The sequence below is a fragment of the Chlamydomonas reinhardtii genome, chromosome 15 (genome assembly GCF_000002595.2).
Source record: "Chlamydomonas reinhardtii strain CC-503 cw92 mt+ chromosome 15, whole genome shotgun sequence".
Taxonomy (NCBI): Eukaryota; Viridiplantae; Chlorophyta; class Chlorophyceae; order Chlamydomonadales; family Chlamydomonadaceae; genus Chlamydomonas; species Chlamydomonas reinhardtii.
The window spans coordinates 725,423-742,318 of record NC_057018.1 but is presented as its reverse complement, the minus strand read 5'-3'; the positions used below and the strand labels follow the sequence as shown (position 1 = coordinate 742,318).

The 16,896-nt window shown below is 61.2% G+C and overlaps 3 protein-coding genes across 4 annotated transcripts in view; all 3 read left to right on the top strand.

Moving 5' to 3' along the window:
• Positions 1-74: 74 nt before the first annotated feature.
• CHLRE_15g640251v5 (uncharacterized protein) lies at positions 75-2,994 on the top strand. The gene has a single exon (XM_043070640.1). The coding sequence runs from the start codon at positions 390-392 to the stop codon at positions 570-572; it is 183 nt and encodes a 60-aa protein (XP_042916451.1). The 5' UTR covers positions 75-389; the 3' UTR covers positions 573-2,994.
• A 1,732-nt stretch (positions 2,995-4,726) lies between these two features.
• CHLRE_15g640250v5 (uncharacterized protein) lies at positions 4,727-14,766 on the top strand. Of its 2 annotated transcripts, XM_043070638.1 has the most exons (16): positions 4,727-4,963; positions 5,195-5,297; positions 6,080-6,205; positions 7,846-7,920; positions 8,341-8,460; positions 8,823-8,909; positions 9,675-9,752; positions 10,196-10,309; positions 10,380-10,439; positions 10,773-10,904; positions 11,137-11,437; positions 12,095-12,195; positions 12,630-12,776; positions 13,062-13,157; positions 13,511-13,621; positions 13,813-14,766. In XM_043070638.1, exons 1-16 carry the CDS (start codon positions 4,905-4,907, stop codon positions 13,939-13,941), a joined length of 1,839 nt encoding a protein of 612 aa, XP_042916450.1. In that variant the 5' UTR covers positions 4,727-4,904; the 3' UTR covers positions 13,942-14,766. The 2 variants fall into 2 exon arrangements, with proteins under 2 accessions (XP_042916450.1, XP_042916449.1); XM_043070639.1 differs by lacking the exon at positions 10,380-10,439.
• A 48-nt stretch (positions 14,767-14,814) lies between these two features.
• CHLRE_15g640652v5 (uncharacterized protein) overlaps positions 14,815-16,896 on the top strand; it is a 6,186-nt gene continuing 4,104 nt past the window's right edge. The window contains exons 1-2 of the mRNA XM_043070650.1: positions 14,815-15,241; positions 15,613-15,859. Of these exons, the coding sequence (XP_042916448.1) occupies positions 15,195-15,241; positions 15,613-15,859 (294 nt within the window). The 5' untranslated portion in view covers positions 14,815-15,194. The remainder of the gene's footprint in view (positions 15,242-15,612; positions 15,860-16,896) is intronic.

The following is a 16,896-nucleotide window of genomic DNA, read 5'->3' as shown; positions in this document are numbered from 1 at the left end:
AAACGCACGTGCACACACGGCCTGCCCCGCCGTTTTCCTAGTTGGCTTGCTTACTTTACCTGTGGGCATACATAGGGCCAGACGTTGATCGATGGCAACCCTGACCGGCCCTACGTACCGGCGCCCGACGTACCCTGCTTGTGTGCGTTGTCCCTACCTACCGAGATTGTGCGTCAAGCCGAGTTTGTGAAGTAGGCGGGGGCGTCCTGACACCACCGGGTGAAGCTAGCGTTTGCACGGGACGCACGGAGAGCGACGCACGCACGCGTATGGATGGAGGTAGGCTGATGTCGCAATGCGCCGCAGTGCATGTCGCTCGGCAGGCAAAACATTATCAATGACTGACGCATGGGTGGGCACCACATACTCTGCTGCTGTTGGTGCTACGGATGCCCGGATTGCTGTTAATTGGCCGCCGATCTATCTTTGTGGATGACTGGCTTGACTGGCGCACCGGCGAGAAGTGGCGACGCACTCTGATGATGCTGTTTCTCATGCCCCCACAACGTGCGCTACATAATAGACGGCATACCCTACCTCACAACGGAGGATTATTCCAAGTAGCTTGGTGAACTACGTGTGTGTGCGCGTGTGCGCGTGTGCGTGTGCGTGTGCTCATATGCCACGCAACTGGGTACTTTCGGGAAGCTTGTGTGGCGGCTTAGCCAGCTGGTGCCTGCTGCTACTGCTGGTACATACAGCTGGCAGGGAAGGTTTGGCTTGCGCGCTGGCTAGCTGGCGGGCTGGCTGGTGGGACAACGCATGTGAGCAAAGCAGGCACATCTCGCCTTGCTATACCGGACGCGTTTTTGTGTATGCGCTTGGGCACCTCCATCGGACCTTCCTGCTGCCTGTTGCAGTTGCGGGCGGGAAGCTTCAGACGTGGCGTGAGCGTGGCACGAATTCGCATTTGCGCTTACTTCCTACACTAACACTTTAAAAATTATGGTCTGTCATGACGCCCACCGCAGACACGCCACCGAAGGCTGTCGTTGCTAGCTGTCGCACGTTGTGAATGAATGTCTGGGCATGTCTGGCGAATGCTGCGAGGCCAGCGAATGAGGAGATTTAATCGGTGGTGTCAAGTAAGGCGAGACCCAAGGCATGCGTATGAGCCTAAGCTAAGCTACGCATCGCGCAAAGCTACTCATCATCACGCTTACATACATACATGGAACATGTATATATGTGTGCGTGGTTCGTACTGCTGGTGCGCTGGGCGGGCGTTGGAGCGATGTGGCGGAGAGCGGGCGCTGCACATACTTGATGCATGCATGTCGCCAACTGCCGCTGACTGCTGCTGCCGCTTTGTCTGAATCTGCACGGGCTGTGGATGGGGCCTGCCTAATTAGCGCAGACCCGCAAGGATGCATGCCGGGAGATAAGAACGTGTGGCGGCGGGGTACGCACATGCGCAAGAACAAGTAAGGCGCCTTTATTAGATTTCACTGAAAACTTGATTGGTGGCGTCACATAGCTGCAATCGCCTGTCACTCCTTCTGAAGCGCGCTAGGCGTTGGCTTGCAGCGCGCACGCACGTGGATTGGCAGACAGGACGCGATGATGATGGGTTACAGGATCGGAAGTGAGAGTTCCTAAACCCGTCACGAATGGGCGGGCCGGGTCATATGTACGTGTTTCTGCCGGTATGCAGCTGCTTGCTTGGATGGAGTGCGGCAATCCCTGTTAACGAACGTGGGAGTAACTCGCGGTTGATGCATGTGGGCCGTACCGTTGCGGCCTGACCCATGGATGGGCGGGTACATATGTAGGGGAGGCAGTGCTTAGCAGATGGATGTTGTGGTGATGTCGGTTGGGTGGCTCCTTGGGGCTTCGCGTGAGTGTAGTGCGTGTGCTGGAGGCAACGGGAGGTGGTCGCGGTGGTTTGACCGGGCTATGCCCGGGAGATGAGGTACTTTCGAGACTTGTGGGAAACGCAGGCATGCACCAACGGGGCGTGGACGCAGCCCACTTCTCCCTTGATAGGGAGAGCCACCATTCTTGTCCTCGAGACCGGTACAAACGATGCCAATGGAACACACGCGCAAACCCAGTACTTGTATTTTGGGAGAGAGAACCAACCAACACACGCAAATTCAGTACTTGTATTTGGAAGAGAGAGTCATAATTACCATTGTGGCATGATTGTAGTTTATTGTGGCACCTGTGGAGCGTGGAGGAGGCTGGTGGTTTTGTTTGGTCGGCCTTTGGGCGGCCCTCTCTTTGCTTCGGCGGCCCTTGGGCGACTGCATGCAGCGGTGACAGGATGCAGGCCATGTGAATAAATACGGCGGGTGCTCCGTTTCTTGTCTATCTCTTCCATGTCCTGCGGCTACATACTATGCGCAAGCAGGCCGTTGCAAGCAGCAGGTCGGTCCGCATGCCAATCCACATACGCGGGTTCACGCACGTACGTGTGATTGCATTGTGTAAATAGGCTGAACTTGCGTTGCGGGGTTGGACGTAAGCCGCTGCCCCGGCGGGCCCTCGCTCGGGCCCTGCTGCATTACGGTGGGTACTACCGTACTGCCACGCTCAATTGGTGACACCAAATTGGTGAAAATCACCAATTTGGTAGCAGGGAACAATGTCGACTAGGATTTGCCAGAGCCCGTCACCAATTCCTGTGCACTCTGAATCCAAGTCGGGCGAAAACACGCAAAGAGGCTGCTTTGGCTAGTGACGCTATTCCTATACTAAGCAATAGTGTACGCACAATGCTCAGTGTAGCCCCCAAAGGCCCTAAGCAGCTTAAGCTGTGGGACATTGGCTGGATAGCGCCTGACTGCGCCTGCAAGCGCGGGGCTTGTGTTGCATACCGTACGGTACGGTGCTGCTGGGTGCGTGGTTGTGAAGCTGAGCAGCAGAAGTACTGTGGGACGTTGGCTGGAGAGCGCCGGGGCTTGTGTTGCAGCTGCCGGGGCCGGAGACGCTGGGTACGATTCGGGGGGTCCCATCACCAATTCTGTGACACGGGTGTAATTCGGCCTGGCTGCTGCCAGAGCCCATCACCAAACTCTGTGTCAGCCTGTTTAATTCCAACGCGATTTCTTACTGTCACCAATTATAAAATCACCAATTGAGCGTGGCAGTACGGTATCTACCCAACCGGCCGCACTCGCTTTTACTTTGAGAACTTCCTTTGCAAAGAAGAAAAGAAGCAAAGTACCGTGCTTCACTCCAGCATGTACCTAGTCTGCGGCGTGAGCTAGCGCTGTCGTTCAGGAAAGGACTGTAGGTAGAGGCTGGAAAAGAGATTGGGCTGGGTTTGCCCGCTTGCATGCCGCTGTTACGAGGCGAACAACGAGGAGGGTAGGTGGGGATGGTGGGCTGCACAGGCTGCAAGTGCCTATCTGGGCCTGCACTTTCCAGGACAGCAGTGGGTGCAGGGTCTTGTGCGGCCGGGGATACAGCTAGGCAGCGGTGGGGCCAGGCTGAAAGGCCCAACGATCAGAACCATTCCTCGATACCGGCTGTTGCCCGGGCGCCCGGGCGGCTGGTGGGCCTGTTCGCCTCCGGGGCGCGCGTGTGGCCTGTTTGGTGGGTCGGTCTAGTTCACTGGCTAGTGGGGCGGGTGGAGGGCGGTGTGCCCGTGGTGAGGTGTTACGGTGTGCTGGTGGTCTGGTCAAGTTCCGGCTGGGTTTCCCTTTGTGGTGCCTTGGCACAGACGTTTCCAGACGTGGGCCTTCGGGCCAAGACATTGCGCGTCTCTGACGCCAGCCATCGTCTGCGGGCGAGTGAAAATGAGTGGTGCTTGCGTTTGTTGGGGATGTCGGCAGACCTCTGGCCTGTCGCGCCTTGTTGTGCGTGGGTGCTGCCGCCAAAAGACCTAAACGAGATGAGGGGTGTTACGTGGCGGTGGGGCTTTGGCGGGCTTTGGCTTGGCTTCGACTCATGTGCGTAATACTATGAAGGTCGGCAGCCAACCAGGGGAGTGTTGTTTCTCTGGGTCGAAGATGGCCCCTCGCGGCGTGGGTACGGCGTGCCCCCGCTTGTCGGGCTGTCCCTTCACTTGTAATCCACATCTCGATACCAGCAAGTGAGAGGAACTTAGTTCCAAAAGGGCATGCTCGTTGCACAGCAGTTGCTTATGTCAGTGCATGAGTATGCAGATCTATCGAACACAGCGGCCGCACAACGGTAGCCGCGCCTGCAAGCAAAAGAATGTCGGGCAAGGTGTTGGTTGGCTTAGTTGGTTTTGGATGGTGGTCCCATTGGTCGGGCCACGCAGTGAGCGCTGCTGCCGAACAGTGCAATGACGAAAGGGCGCGGGCCAGGCGTGCCACGGGTTGTGCTCGCTCCCTTTTGACTCCTGTTGTTCGCGACGGCATTGGGAGTGCATAATGGTGCAAGAGTTCTGTATGCGTGGGGCAGCAGGAGGCATTGGGAACACCCAGGCAGGGCGAACTGCATGGGTGCGCGGATGCGACGCTGCGGCCAAGGCTGCGGCAGCAGCGGACGATCCCGAGTGCAAGTGGAAGTGCTGCAGCAGTCACGGTGTCCTTGGTCTGCTGATGCATAGGGTTAAGGGCTGCTATTATACCTGAGCAACTCGACTGATTGGGACTCTCGTGGCGTACATGTCCACGGAGGGTTGGCACGACTGCGCAGTGCGTGCCTGCAACTGCATTGTGTTTCATGATGCGCCTGACGTTGCGTTGTGCAGCTCGCGTGATGATGATGTAATGCGTGTGCCAAGCCATTCTAGTTTCGATCAGAAATATCTGTTACATTAGGGCTGCTTCGCTCTGGTTCGGCCAAACTGCATTTCCAGTCAGCTCGACTTTCTAACTTCGGGACCTAAAGTTCCACGCGAGCAAAAGGTTCTTAGTATAATTTAGCTGCTGCCTCACGAGGGCAACCCGTTGGCTGGAGCTGCGGGGCCGGACCGGCAACAAGCAAAAATGGAGCTGGGATATGGCGGCCAGGCTACTTTTCAGCCGCAGCAGACGCAGGGCTATGTGTAAGTGATTTGTGTGGGGGCGCAGCTGTCGCGTGACAACTAGGGCCTGCCAGCCGCCACGACGTGCCTGCGGGCTGCGGCAGCCAGCGGCGGGGATAAGTTGTTTTAGCTGTTTACCAATGCATATGCGCAAATTGGCGACAAAGGCGTCATTTGCCGGTGTCGGCCCGCGCCGATGCCCATCGCCTTCTTTTCGCTATAAACGCGTGACCTCTGCTCCCGACCTTGCAGGCTCTGCTGTCTCTGTGGCACCAACATTTTGCCCAACCCGTCCAACATGTGCGTGAACTGCATCCGGTCGCAAGTCGACATTACGGAGGGGATACAGAAGCAGGTGCGCCACGTTGCTGCTCGGCTGCAGTGCCGGCTGCTCGGCAGCTGTTCCGGCGTCGGGGCGGGGGATTGGGGGTGGGCCATTCCTCAATACACAATACTTAATACGAGGGAGGGGGGGGCGGTGCCTTCCAGCTGGCAAGGGGGGGTGCTGCGCGCCAGTGGTAGCTGCAGCGGGCTGGCGGGAGGCGGCGTGTGTTGGCTGCTGTGTCGGGAGCGTTTCCTGCTCGGCGAGTCAGGGTCGGGGTTGCCTTCCTTCAAGGAGGAGGAGGGAATGGCGCATTCCCCGGTTCGGCGCCTCTGGGCGCTCTGCCGTGCCGTCTCTAGGACAGCAGAGAAATGGATGGAGCTGGCTATTGGTTGGCCCGTCGCGAGGGGCCAGGGGTATAAAAGAAGAGCCGTGTGGCAGGGTAAGGGTTGGCTCAATTGGGAGCGGGGCCGGACCTGAACCCGGTGTATGCGTGTGCGGGTGTGTGGGGCGGGGGGTGGGGGGCGGGCTCAGAGTCATAGCGACGGCGGGTGGGGCGAAGCCATGGGGAGGAGCCCCTTCCGACCGGCGCCCCTTCACGCTCCTCCCAACCTAGTAACCCGCTTGCCCAAGACCTCTAACCCCCCTTGCCTCACCCCCCTGATTGTCTACCATCTACCACTCCTCAAGCACCACTTCCCTACCTAATTATGAGTTACATAACGCCCTCCAACCCTCCCCTCTCCAACCCTCTTCTCTCCAACCCCTCTCTGCACCCCCCCCCATCTGCCCCTGTCTGTCCCCTATCTTCCCAGTGCACCATCCTGTGGTGCAAGGAGTGCGGCCGCTACCTGCAGCCGCCCAAGCACTGGGTCACTGCCGAGCTGGAGAGCAAGGAGCTGCTCACCTTCTGCATCAAGAAGATCAAAGGCCTGTCCAAGGTGCGCGTGTGTATATGTTTGTGTGTGCGTGTGTGTGTGAGAGAGGCGGGGCCGGAGCCGTGTGTGTGTGGGTGGGTGGGTGTGGGTGTGGGGGGGGGGGGCAATCACATTGGAACGCCGGGATTCGGGGGTTCGCGGGTGGGTTGGGGGCGCCGGGGGAGGGGGTTTACATGCCCGAGCCCAAGCCCAATGAAGAAGTCCTAACAGGGGCGGGGGCTGCGCCGAAAGCAGCGGTGTGTGTGTGTGTGTGTGTGTGTGTGTGTGTGTGTGTGTGTGTGTGTGTGTGTGTGTGTGTGTGTGTGTGTGTGTGTGTGTGGCTGGGGGGGGGGGTGCTGCCAGTTGGCAGCAGCAGCACTGCGGCTGTAGCGGCAGTACCGCAGTGCGCAGGGAACGACAGAGGCAGACAGCAAGTTGGAGGGTGGGGTGGGGGTGTGGAAGGAGATGGGGTAGACGCGTGCCGGCTGCACGCTCGCCGGGCACACGCTGTACGGCGCCTCGCTCGCCTTAGCTAGCTCGCTCGCTCGCGCCAGGTGATGCCTAAGCGATTAGTCTTTCCGAACGCCCTTCTGGGCATGCGGATAAACATGCAATTATCTACGAGCCTTCTGATGGCCGAAGAGCGCGAGTGATGAGGGGCGTCGCGGTGCCAGGGCGGGAGGGAGGGAGGCGTTCCGGGCATTGAGTAGTTAGAAAAGGGGGGGCGGGGGCGGGGAGGCGTTGCGGTGCCAGGGCGCCAGGGTGCCAGGGCGGGAGGCAGGGAGGCAGGGAGGGGTTGCCGCCATCGACTGGATGGCAGACGGCGGGGGGCGGGAGGGGAGGGGAGGCTTTGCCAGCGGCGGGAGGGAGGGGAGGGGCTTGCCGGTGGGCACCGTGGTGAAGCGCAAGGATGCACCAGGTGCCGTGACTGCTTTGGGGTTCGGGCGGGTTGGAGGGGAGGGGAGAGGAGGGAAACGCACGGGCGGGCAGCGGCACGCTCACGCACTGACACGCGCCACGCCACGCCGCACGCGGGTTGCAATCGGGCCAGGCGCGCGCGGGGGGAGGGCGGGCTGGCCACGTCAGACGCTGTGAACGGGGGTGGGTGCGGGCATCGGCTGGGATTGGGATAGCGCGTGGCAATGCATGTACTCGAACCAGCAGCGCCCACACCCAGTTACTTGCTCGCTCTCCGGTTGTTCGCTCGCGCCAGGTGATGCCTAAGCGATTAGTCTTTCCGAACGCCTTCTGGGCATGCGGAAAAACATGCAATTATCTACGAGCCTTCTGATGGCCGAGAAGCAAACGCGAGAGCTGCGCACGAGGGCATGGATCCGGAGGGTTTGGCGGACACACGACATGCATGGCACGACATCCCACACCGCGGCCAGATGATTCTTACACGATTAGTCTTTCCGAACTGCTCGCCCGCACCCTGGGCACTATGGGCATGCGGACACAACAAACTCCTGATGGCCCCGCGGTCCCACTGCATCCCGCCCTCATTCGCACCCTACTCCTTCGGCGCATGGTATCGCCCCGCTTGACTTCTCCTCGCACTTCACCGTCACTTACGTCTCTCTTCAAAAGCATCATACTAAATGCACCATGTCCTTGATCTCATCTCGCCTTTGTCAATATCTCATCTAATCTCGCCGCTGCAGGTCAAGCTGGTGGACGCTGGCTTCATCTGGACTGAGCCGCACAGCAAACGCATCAAGGTTAAGCTGACCATCCAGGTGAGGGGGCACGTGGCGTGTGTGTTTTGTCTTAGGGGGAGGGAGGGGATTGGAAAGCGTGTGTGTGTTTGGTATAGGGGGAGGGAGGGGGGAAGGAACCAGACGGGGGATATTAGGAGGGGGGGGAGAAGGCGCAGTCACCCATGAACGACCGAGAGGGGTTGGGGTGAGAGTAAGGAGGGTTTGGTGGAGGGGCGATGGTGGAAGCAGGGGCGGGATAAGACGGCGGGCTTAGAAGGGCCCGCGTTCTGACCTGCTGCCGGGTTCTGTTCCGCGCAGCGCCCGTGCCAGCACCTTCCTAGCCCTTCAACTCCCAACCACCCTCCCCTCCAACCACCGCAACCACCGCAACCAACCAACCACCCACTACCTTAACCACCCAACCCACCACCATCCCACCTAACCAACCGACAGGCGGAGGTGTTCAACGGCGCCATCCTGCAGCAGACGTTCGTGGTGGACTACGTGGTGGAGAACAACATGTGCCCCGACTGCAACCGACAGAACGCCAACCCCAACTCCTGGATCGCCTGCGTGCAGGTGTGTGTGGGGGAGGTATTGGACAGGATTGGGAGGGGGAGGGGTGAAGGTGCCAGCCCAAGCGAACCGAACCCAATGCAAAGGAGCGAGAAGGAGAGCGGGGGGTGGGGTAGGGTGGGGTGGGCTAGGGGAGTGGTGGTGTGTGGTTGTGGGGGAGGGGCGGGGTGGATCGTTTTTCTTCAATAGAGATGATCAACGCAAGGGTGGCACGTTGAAACCTGCCATGGTTTGTGCTCGCTCTCCTGCCCCCTCTCCCCCTCTCACAACCCCTCTCCCCCTCTCGTCTCCTCCCTTACCTCACCCGCCCTCCCCCTCCTCCCTCCCCCCCTCCTCCTTCCCCACACACGCGCCCACGCACGCAGCTGCGCCAGCACGTGTACCACAAGCGCACCTTCCTGTTCCTGGAGCAGCTCATCCTGAAGCATGACGCCGCGGCGCAGTGCGTCAAGGTGGGAAAGTGGGAAAGTGGGAAAGAGGGGGGAAACATTGGGGATTGGGGGGGGGCAGGGGCGGTCAGAGCCTGTGTGTATGGCATGCATGTGTGGGTGGTTGGGGGGACAAGCGGTACAGGATGCACTGTGGGAGGGGTTGATAGGTTCATTCAACATGTAGGGCGGAGGGGGTGAGTGTGACGAAGGGGACAGGGGCTGACGGGAAGTGATCAGGCGGGAAGGGATTGGGCTAGCTGAAGCGTTGCAGGCACACGTATGGGGAAGGAGGAGAATCCTTGCATGTGCATCCGCTCGTTTCGCCCGCTCGCGCCAAGTGATGCCTAAGCGATTAGTCTTTCCGAACGCCTTCTGGGCATGCGGAAAAACATGCAATTATCTACGAGCCTTCTGATGGCCGAGAAGCAACGCGAGAGCTGCGCACCGGGGGCATGGGTTTGGAGGGTTTGACGGGCGCATCAACATACGACATGCATCGCACGACATTGCACGCCGCGGCCAGATGATTCTTACACGATTAGTCTTTCCGAACTGCTCGCCCGCACCCTGGGCACTATGGGCATGCGGACACAACAAACTCCTGATGGCCCAGCGGTCCCACTGCATTGCTCCATTCCTGGTTGGCATCCCACCGCCCTCCATCCCTCCTCTCCTCCTAAATTGTAAAATCACCACATCAATACCAACCAACCACAACCAACCAACCACAACCAACCAACTAACCAAACCAAACCAACCAACTAATCCAACCGCCGCCACGCACAGGTCCGCGACATCCACGAGGGCATTGACTTCTTCTACGCCAACCGCTCGCACGCCCAGAAGTTCATTGACTTCCTGCAGGTAGGGAGGCGTTTGTTTGTGCTTTAGTTTGTGCGTGCGCTTGTGCGTGCGGGGGTATGAGTCTTTGTTGCGGTGTGACGCTGCCGAAGGGGGGGGGGGCGTTGTGGGGAGGTTGTGAGGTCGGGGTCACGGGTTCGGACTGTGTGCGTGTCCCGCAACCTTTGTAGCCGCCCGCCTTCGCTCAAAGCCGCCTCGGTGTGCACCGCCCCAGTCCTCATCCCAGCGCCTCCCGCCTCTGATGCCCTCCTCTCCAAACCCCGCTCAACCCCCTCGCGGTTCGTTTCGTGTCCATCCAACGCGCCCATCTATCCCTCTCTGAACCCTCCTCTCCAACCCCCCTCCCTCCCCCTCCTTACATAATCATGAATGTACCCCCCCCCCCTACCACTTCCTTAACTAATCATGAATGTAACCCCCCCCCATACACACACACACACACGCAGTCGGTGGTGCCCATCCGCTTCCGCGCCGACAAGCAGCTGGTGTCGCACGACACGCACAACAACACCTACAACTACAAGTTCACGTTCAGCGTGGAGATCGTGCCGCTGTGCAAGGTGGGCGGCGCGGGGGCAGCGGGGGAGAGGGGGGAAATGGAGGGGAGGGCAGGGGGTAAGGGTGCCCTAGGGTTTGGCACGCGTGCCGGCCAGCACTGCCTGCAGCGCGGAGATCGTGCCGCTGTGCAAGGTGGGCAGAGCGGAGGGAGAGGGGGGAACTGGAGAGGAGGGGAGGGAGGGTGTCAAAGGGGCTCTAGGCTTAGGCTTGGCACGGGGGAAATGGAGAGGCTGTCCTTGGCCGGCCATAACCCGGGCCTGGGGTTCCTCCCTTCTCCAGAGGCGAGGAGCATGGGAGTCCATCCCCTCGTCAAGCCCTCCCCCTACTTCTTAACTAATCATGAGTGTAACCCTCCCCCCCCCCCCCGGTCGGTCATCGGTACGCACAACACCACACCTGCTGTCTACCTCGCTACACTTCTCTGTACCAACCCTCCCTCCCCCCCTCCCCTCCCCCCCCCCTCAGGACGACCTGGTGTTCCTGCCGCCCAAGATGGCCGCGTCGGCCGGCAACCTGGGCCCCTTCGTGCTCGTGTCGCGCATCACCAACCAGATCTCGCTGGTGGACCCCGCCAACATGCGCACCCACACCATGGACGTGAGCGCTTGCTTGTTACAGGGCTTGATCACTTTGTGTTTAATGGGAACTTGTAACAAATGGAGCCTGTAATGGGAGCCTGTAGTGGGAACCTGTAATGTTGCGGCGCCAGGTCAGTACCGTAGTGTTCCGTGTTCAGCCATCATGACGGCCGGCGCCAGGCTCCTCCTCTTTCCCCACTGGAAGAAGTTGTATTGGAACTTGTCCCTGCTCCTCCTCCTCCCGCTCGCAGGCGCCGGTGTATTACCGGCACGAATGCCTGGCGCTGGCCTCGCAGCGCTCCCTCATCTCCTTCATCGTGCTTGACATCGAGCCCATCCGCGCTGGCAACAGCAGCAAGAGCGGCTCCGCAACCCCCGCAGGAGGGGCAGGAGGCGGCGGCGGCGGGTACGGGCAAGGCGGCGGCCCGGGCGGCGGTGGCGGCAGCGGGCGGTACCAGCTGGCGGAGGCGCAGATCGCGAGGGTGTCGGACTTCGGGAAAAACGACACGGTGTTTTACGTGCGCACGCACCTCGGCAACATCCTGCACCCAGGTGGGGTGCGGGTTGGGTGTGGAGGGGGCGGGGTGTGTACGGTATGTGTATGGGTGGGGGGCGGGTGTTTGTCCCGAGTCCCAAAGAATGGTGGGGGGCTGCGGCGGAGGGTGTGTGGCTTTGTAGCTGTGTGGCGGGGTGACGCGGCGTGGCGTGGGGAGGGAGCGAAGGACTGTTGCTGTCGCGCGCACGTGGGCGCCATCTTACTTCGCGTCGTCGTAGTAACAGCAAGTATGGGGAAACGGGGGGAAACGGGTGCTGGGGGGGAGGGGTAAGCCGTTTGAAGCGCCCTCACGCCCCCCGGCGGACCCCGCTAGCTGGTGGCAACCCTGACCACCGCCCCACCAATCTTCTTGGCGTATGTGCTATGTGGCTTATACACGGGTTTTTAAAAACCCCTGCCATGTATGAAGTACGCCCCGATCGCGGCGCGCACGTGGGCGCCATCTTACTTTGCGTCGTCGTAGTAGGGTCGTGTTATGGGCCATTTGAAGCGTCGTCACGCCCCATCACGCGCCCTCACGGCCCCCCGGCGGCCCCCGCTGGCTGGTGGCAACCCTGATCACCGCCCCACCAATTTGCATGGCGTATGTGCTCTCTAACAAACACACCTCCACCCCACACCTTCAAACCTTTCCCCACCTTCCAACCTCGCAGGTGACACGGTGCTGGGCTACGACCTGACCACGGCGCAGCTGACCGGCATCGACTACGACAACCACATGTCGGCGGGAGGCCGCGTGCCGGAGATTATCCTGGTGAGAGATGGGGAAACGGGGGGAAACGGGTGCTGGGGAAGGGGTATTGGGGTCCCAGGGTTTGGCACGCGTGTCGGACGCCGGCTAGGAGGGCGGCCGCGTGCCGGAGGGAGGGGGTGAGAGTGGCGGGGGCGCGACGGAGATCATCCGGGTGAGGGTGAGGAGGCCCGGTAGGGAGACGGGGGGGGGGGGAAATGGCGGCTCCCAGGGTTTGGCACGCGTGTCGGCGGGCAGCCGCCGCACAGCCTGGATCCAGCTGACACCGACACGCCAACCCCAACCACAACCCCAACCCCGCGGCCGCGTGCCTGACAACGTGCCTTACAACGTGCCTGGCTACAATTTCGCTTCTCGCGCTTCTCGCGCTTCTTCTTAATTAACCATAAATGTGACCCCGCCCCACCCCCACCCCCATCCCCGCCCGCGATGCGCAGGTGCGCAAGAGCTACGACGAGAAGCGGCGGCGGCGCGCAGCGCGTGGCGGCGCCGGCGGCGCAGCGCGGCCCTGGAAGCTGAAGACGCTGGAGATGGAGGTGGATGACGCGGCCACGGGGCAGCGCGGTCGCAACGAGGCGGCGCTGGTGAGCGAGCGAGGAGCGGGGAACAGGAAGGGGTTTTGGGAGGAGGGTTTGGGGGTTTCGGGAAGTACACACACGCGTGTGTTTGTGGCGGTTGGGCGTGGAGGAGGCGGCCACAGGGCGGCGTGGTTGTGGTCTGTGTGGCACGGGTTGGGGGCCTTGGCGCTCAGTGTTGGGTTTGGGGCACGCACCCTCCCTGTCCCCGCCCTGTCCCCAGCCTCCCACCTCCCACCCCCACGACTTCACTGTTTTAATGAGTCATGAATGTAACCCCCCACCCCACCACAGGAGGCGGACCGCGAGCGCTTCATGCAGGAGCTTGAGGAGGATGCGGACATGCGCGCGCGCATCAACATCTACAAGGATGCGCAGGGGCTGGCGCAGGTGGGTTTTCTCGGGGGGGGGAGTTGGGTTGGGGGAGGGGGGTGTCAGAGCGCGTGTGTGTTTTGAGGGGTTGGGTGGGGAAGGGGGAAGGGGGAAGGCGGGACGTCTACAAGGACGCGCAGGGGCTGGCGCAGGTGGGCTTCTTGGAGAGGGGTTAGAAGGGGGATTTGGGGAGGCTGCGTCTTTGGGGACTGTGTTTCGGATGAAGCACGGCAGTGGTGGGCGCATTTGTATGTTTGTGGCTGGCCCGCCCAACCGCCGCCACACCCATCCACATCGCACCTCACCACTCAACAACCGTTTAAGCAGACCCGCCCCTCCCAACCCACCCCAACCGCGACCAACACGTGCAGGTGCAGCTGGCGGCGGCGCGGACGCAGGCGGCGGCGGCGGCGCCGGCGGTTCCGGCCGGGCTCATGGAGGGCGAGGACGAGGAGGACGACGACGACGAGGACTTGCCCCAGGTGCGTGGGGGTGGGGAAGGCGTGGCGTGGCGTGTGTGTTTTGTTTGGGTTTTGGGGGCGTGGCGTGAGGGTTCGGGTTGGGGGGCGAATGGGGGAAATCGTGTCTATGCGGACAAGAAAACCTTTCTTGTCAGGTGGCCTGGATCCGTATATCACTCCTGGATCCTGGATCCACACGCACCCGCACACAGATCCCGCTGGAGGAGCTGCTGGACGACCTGGAGGGACTGGCGCTGGATCCAGATGCGGATGGGGAGGAGGAGGATCCGTCGGCGGGGCAAGCCAGCGGGGCCGGCGCAGGGGATATGGACATGGACTAAGACCTGAGGCGGCTGTGGGGGTTTGGGAGGGGGCGTGGCGTGTGTCTTCCCTGCTCGCTGGTGGTGTGGTGTGGCGTGTGTGTTTTGCAGGATGGCGTCGTGGGCTGTGCGTGGCTGCGTGTGCCTGGAAGTTGTGCACGTGTGACGCTGTTGTGCCACGTGTGACGGTGTGTTACGGCAAGTGTTGGTTGGCCGTTGGTACGGCACACCAGAGGCCTTGGCGCGGCCGCGAGAGTGACTTGTGCAGCAGCGGGTAGGACTTTTTTTGTTTTGGACTCCTTTTGCATTTCCTAGCAGCAAACAGAAAATTGCAAGTGGCTACAACATAAACACTGACCGTGGAGGTTTGGTGTTACAGAAGGAGGATTGCGGTACCGTATGCTTGACGTTGGGGCGGTGGTACTGGGCCTGAAACAACAGAATTGGGTGGCCGACGACGTGCGAAACGCGCGCAGAGTGCGCAAGAGTAAAGAGTTGAAAGGCGCGTTTGCGGTTTATGGTTTATACAGATGCGGGTTGCAGCTTGAGAGACAGGACACCGCCCGGCGCGGAGGATGGCGGATGACAAGCTTTTGTTGAAGGGCTCCGCGGCGACTGACCGGTAGGGTGGTGCTGCCGTCCTGCCTGACTCGATTGCGATTGCGGGTGGTCGGTGTTGCGTGTGTTGCGCTGCACGGCATCAGCAGATGCAGAGAGCGACCGGCAGGGGGAGGGGGGCTGCGGGTTGGGGGCTGGGGGCCCGCGGCGTGCCGTTTGGTGTGCGGACGCGCCGTCGAGGCCCCGCCCCCTCGAGCTTTGTTCAGAGAAGTGTAAGCGAGTGTGCATGCACATGCAAGACTCTGTTTTGTGCAGCAGGTGTGGTGGAGGCCATAGCCCATCGACAGCAGCGTGTACGGTAATTAATGCAACTGAATGGGATCGGGTGCTGCTGCGCTTGTGCGTTTACCCAGCAGCATTGGCTCGTCGCCGCGCAGCTCAGTACCTAAAGATGTGGTACCGATTTGGAGTTGTCGTGTGTTCCTTCTAGCGGTCTGATCCAGTGTTTGTTTCATGCACACGTCGTCAAGCCGTTGCCTACACGACTAACTCTGTCATTATAGCCATCGTGCTCGGGACTATGCTCTCACCGCCCTCTGCTCTTGCTTGCTTTCTAGGAATTCAGCGCCGCACTCCGTCGCCGACACGCATTTCAGGGGCCGCATGCAGCTTCCACTGGGCCTACACTGGGAGCAGCTTCTTACCCCTCCCCGAAGATGCAAGCCCCGGCTGACACGCCGGCCGAGAGCGCTTCCATCGTTCTGTGTGCGATCGCATTGGTTCAAACTCCTTGAGACACCTGGAATAAAGTTAAATCCGTGCGTGTCTTCTCGCCAAGCTTGCCGCAGTCCCAGTGTTTCAGCACACGGTGCAACAACCCCCGCGCCCCAGCCCCGCAGCCTCTCCACTCGCGCCTGCCCGCTCGGCCTCCTCCCTCAACCCCGCGGCGGCGCCACCAAGCCCTGTACCAGCAGCCGCAGCCGCACCCGCACCCCGACACGCACCCACATCCACATCCGCATTGCCCGCCTCCGCCTCCACCTCTGCTCCCTCACACACGCCGTCAGCGCTCCCTAGCTGCCCACACACCGCCGAGTGGGTTGGCGCGTGCGGTGCCGCCGCCTGTCGCTGCAGCCACGTCAACTGCTGCGGGCTGAGCCAGGGCATCTGGCGCCGCCGCCGCCACACCGCCGCCACAAACTCCGCGTATGACATGGCCGGCTCTGGCGCTGCTGTTGCCAGCTCGGCAGCTGCCCTGTGGCTGGCACTGGCACTGGCACTGGCACTGGCACTGGCACTGGCACTGGCACTGGCACTGGCACTGGCACTGGCACTGGCACTGGCACTGGCACCGGCACTGGCTGCTGTTGCAGCCGTGGTTGCTCCCCCTGCGCATGCCGCTACCGGTCCCGCTCGTGCTACTGCCGCTGCTACGGCCCCAGCTGTCGACACTACTGCTGATCCCGCTGCTACTGCTGCTCCTTGTTGCCGCTGCAGCTGCAGCCCCCAGCTGCTAGCACGGCCCCCGCGGCGCGTGTCATGAGTGATGAGTGACGGAGTCACTGACTACCGTAAGAAAGGTCTGGCAAACAGCCTGTGGGCGATGGCGGTGTTCGGAGAAACGTGTTCTCCTGGCATGCGGCGGCTAGCAATCCAGCTAGCGCGCGACGCAGCCAGCCGTTGGGGAACTCAACCAGCTGGAATGGGACCGCCTGCAATCAAACTGCCGAGGAGCAGGAGGCCTACCTGCTGCGCCGGCTGCAGAAGGTGGTGGTGATGGCAGCTGAACCGGCAGTGGGAGCGCCAGTCCGCACCACGGGCACAGCTGCTGCCACTTCAAGCCCCGGTAGCAGCAGCATTAGCCACAGCAGTCTCGGCAGCCCCCAGCTACTGCACGGCCCTCGCGGCGCGTGTGATGAGTGATGACGGCCACGCCCCATGCATGGCGGATGTTGTAACGACGGGAAAAGGCCCTTCGAAGTTGTCAGGAACGGGAAGTACCCGCGTTACATTCTCCCCCCCTTGGATCACACGTCCTCGGGTGGATCTGCGAATGTGACTGCTCGCCAGAAACCTAATTTTGACACCACGGCCGGCATTACCCGTCACCGCGTCGAGAAGGCACCACGGTATGCAATCCCCTAGTGCCGGTTTTTTGAGCGAAGCCAAATTCCGACGTTCTCAGGACTCGAACCAGCGACCTCCGGCTGTTATACCATCGGAACGCTGGGTGGTCTCGATACCAATTGTAACGACGGGAAAAGGCCCTTCGAAGTTGTCAGGAACGGGAAGTACCCGCGTTACAGATGTGCTGAAGAGAGGCCAAGCGGGTGACTCTGATTGGGGTCTCGAGGCGTGGAGGTTCTGATGAACAATCCGGATGGATGTTGTTGGCTGCAAACAGGCAATAGACTGGGT

What these genes read in the sequence shown, in the direction of transcription:
- CHLRE_15g640251v5 (XM_043070640.1), top strand. Translation starts at nt 390, where the DNA reads ATGCCCGGATTGCTGTTAATTGGCCGCCGATCTATCTTTGTGGATGAC.
- CHLRE_15g640250v5 (XM_043070638.1), top strand. Translation starts at nt 4,905, where the DNA reads ATGGAGCTGGGATATGGCGGCCAGGCTACTTTTCAGCCGCAGCAGACG. An exon ending in CAGCAGACGCAGGGCTATGT is followed by an intron (nt 4,964 to 5,194) that starts GTAAGTGATTTG and finishes CCGACCTTGCAG; the next exon opens with GCTCTGCTGTCTCTGTGGCA. An exon ending in CCTGGATCGCCTGCGTGCAG is followed by an intron (nt 8,461 to 8,822) that starts GTGTGTGTGGGG and finishes CCACGCACGCAG; the next exon opens with CTGCGCCAGCACGTGTACCA.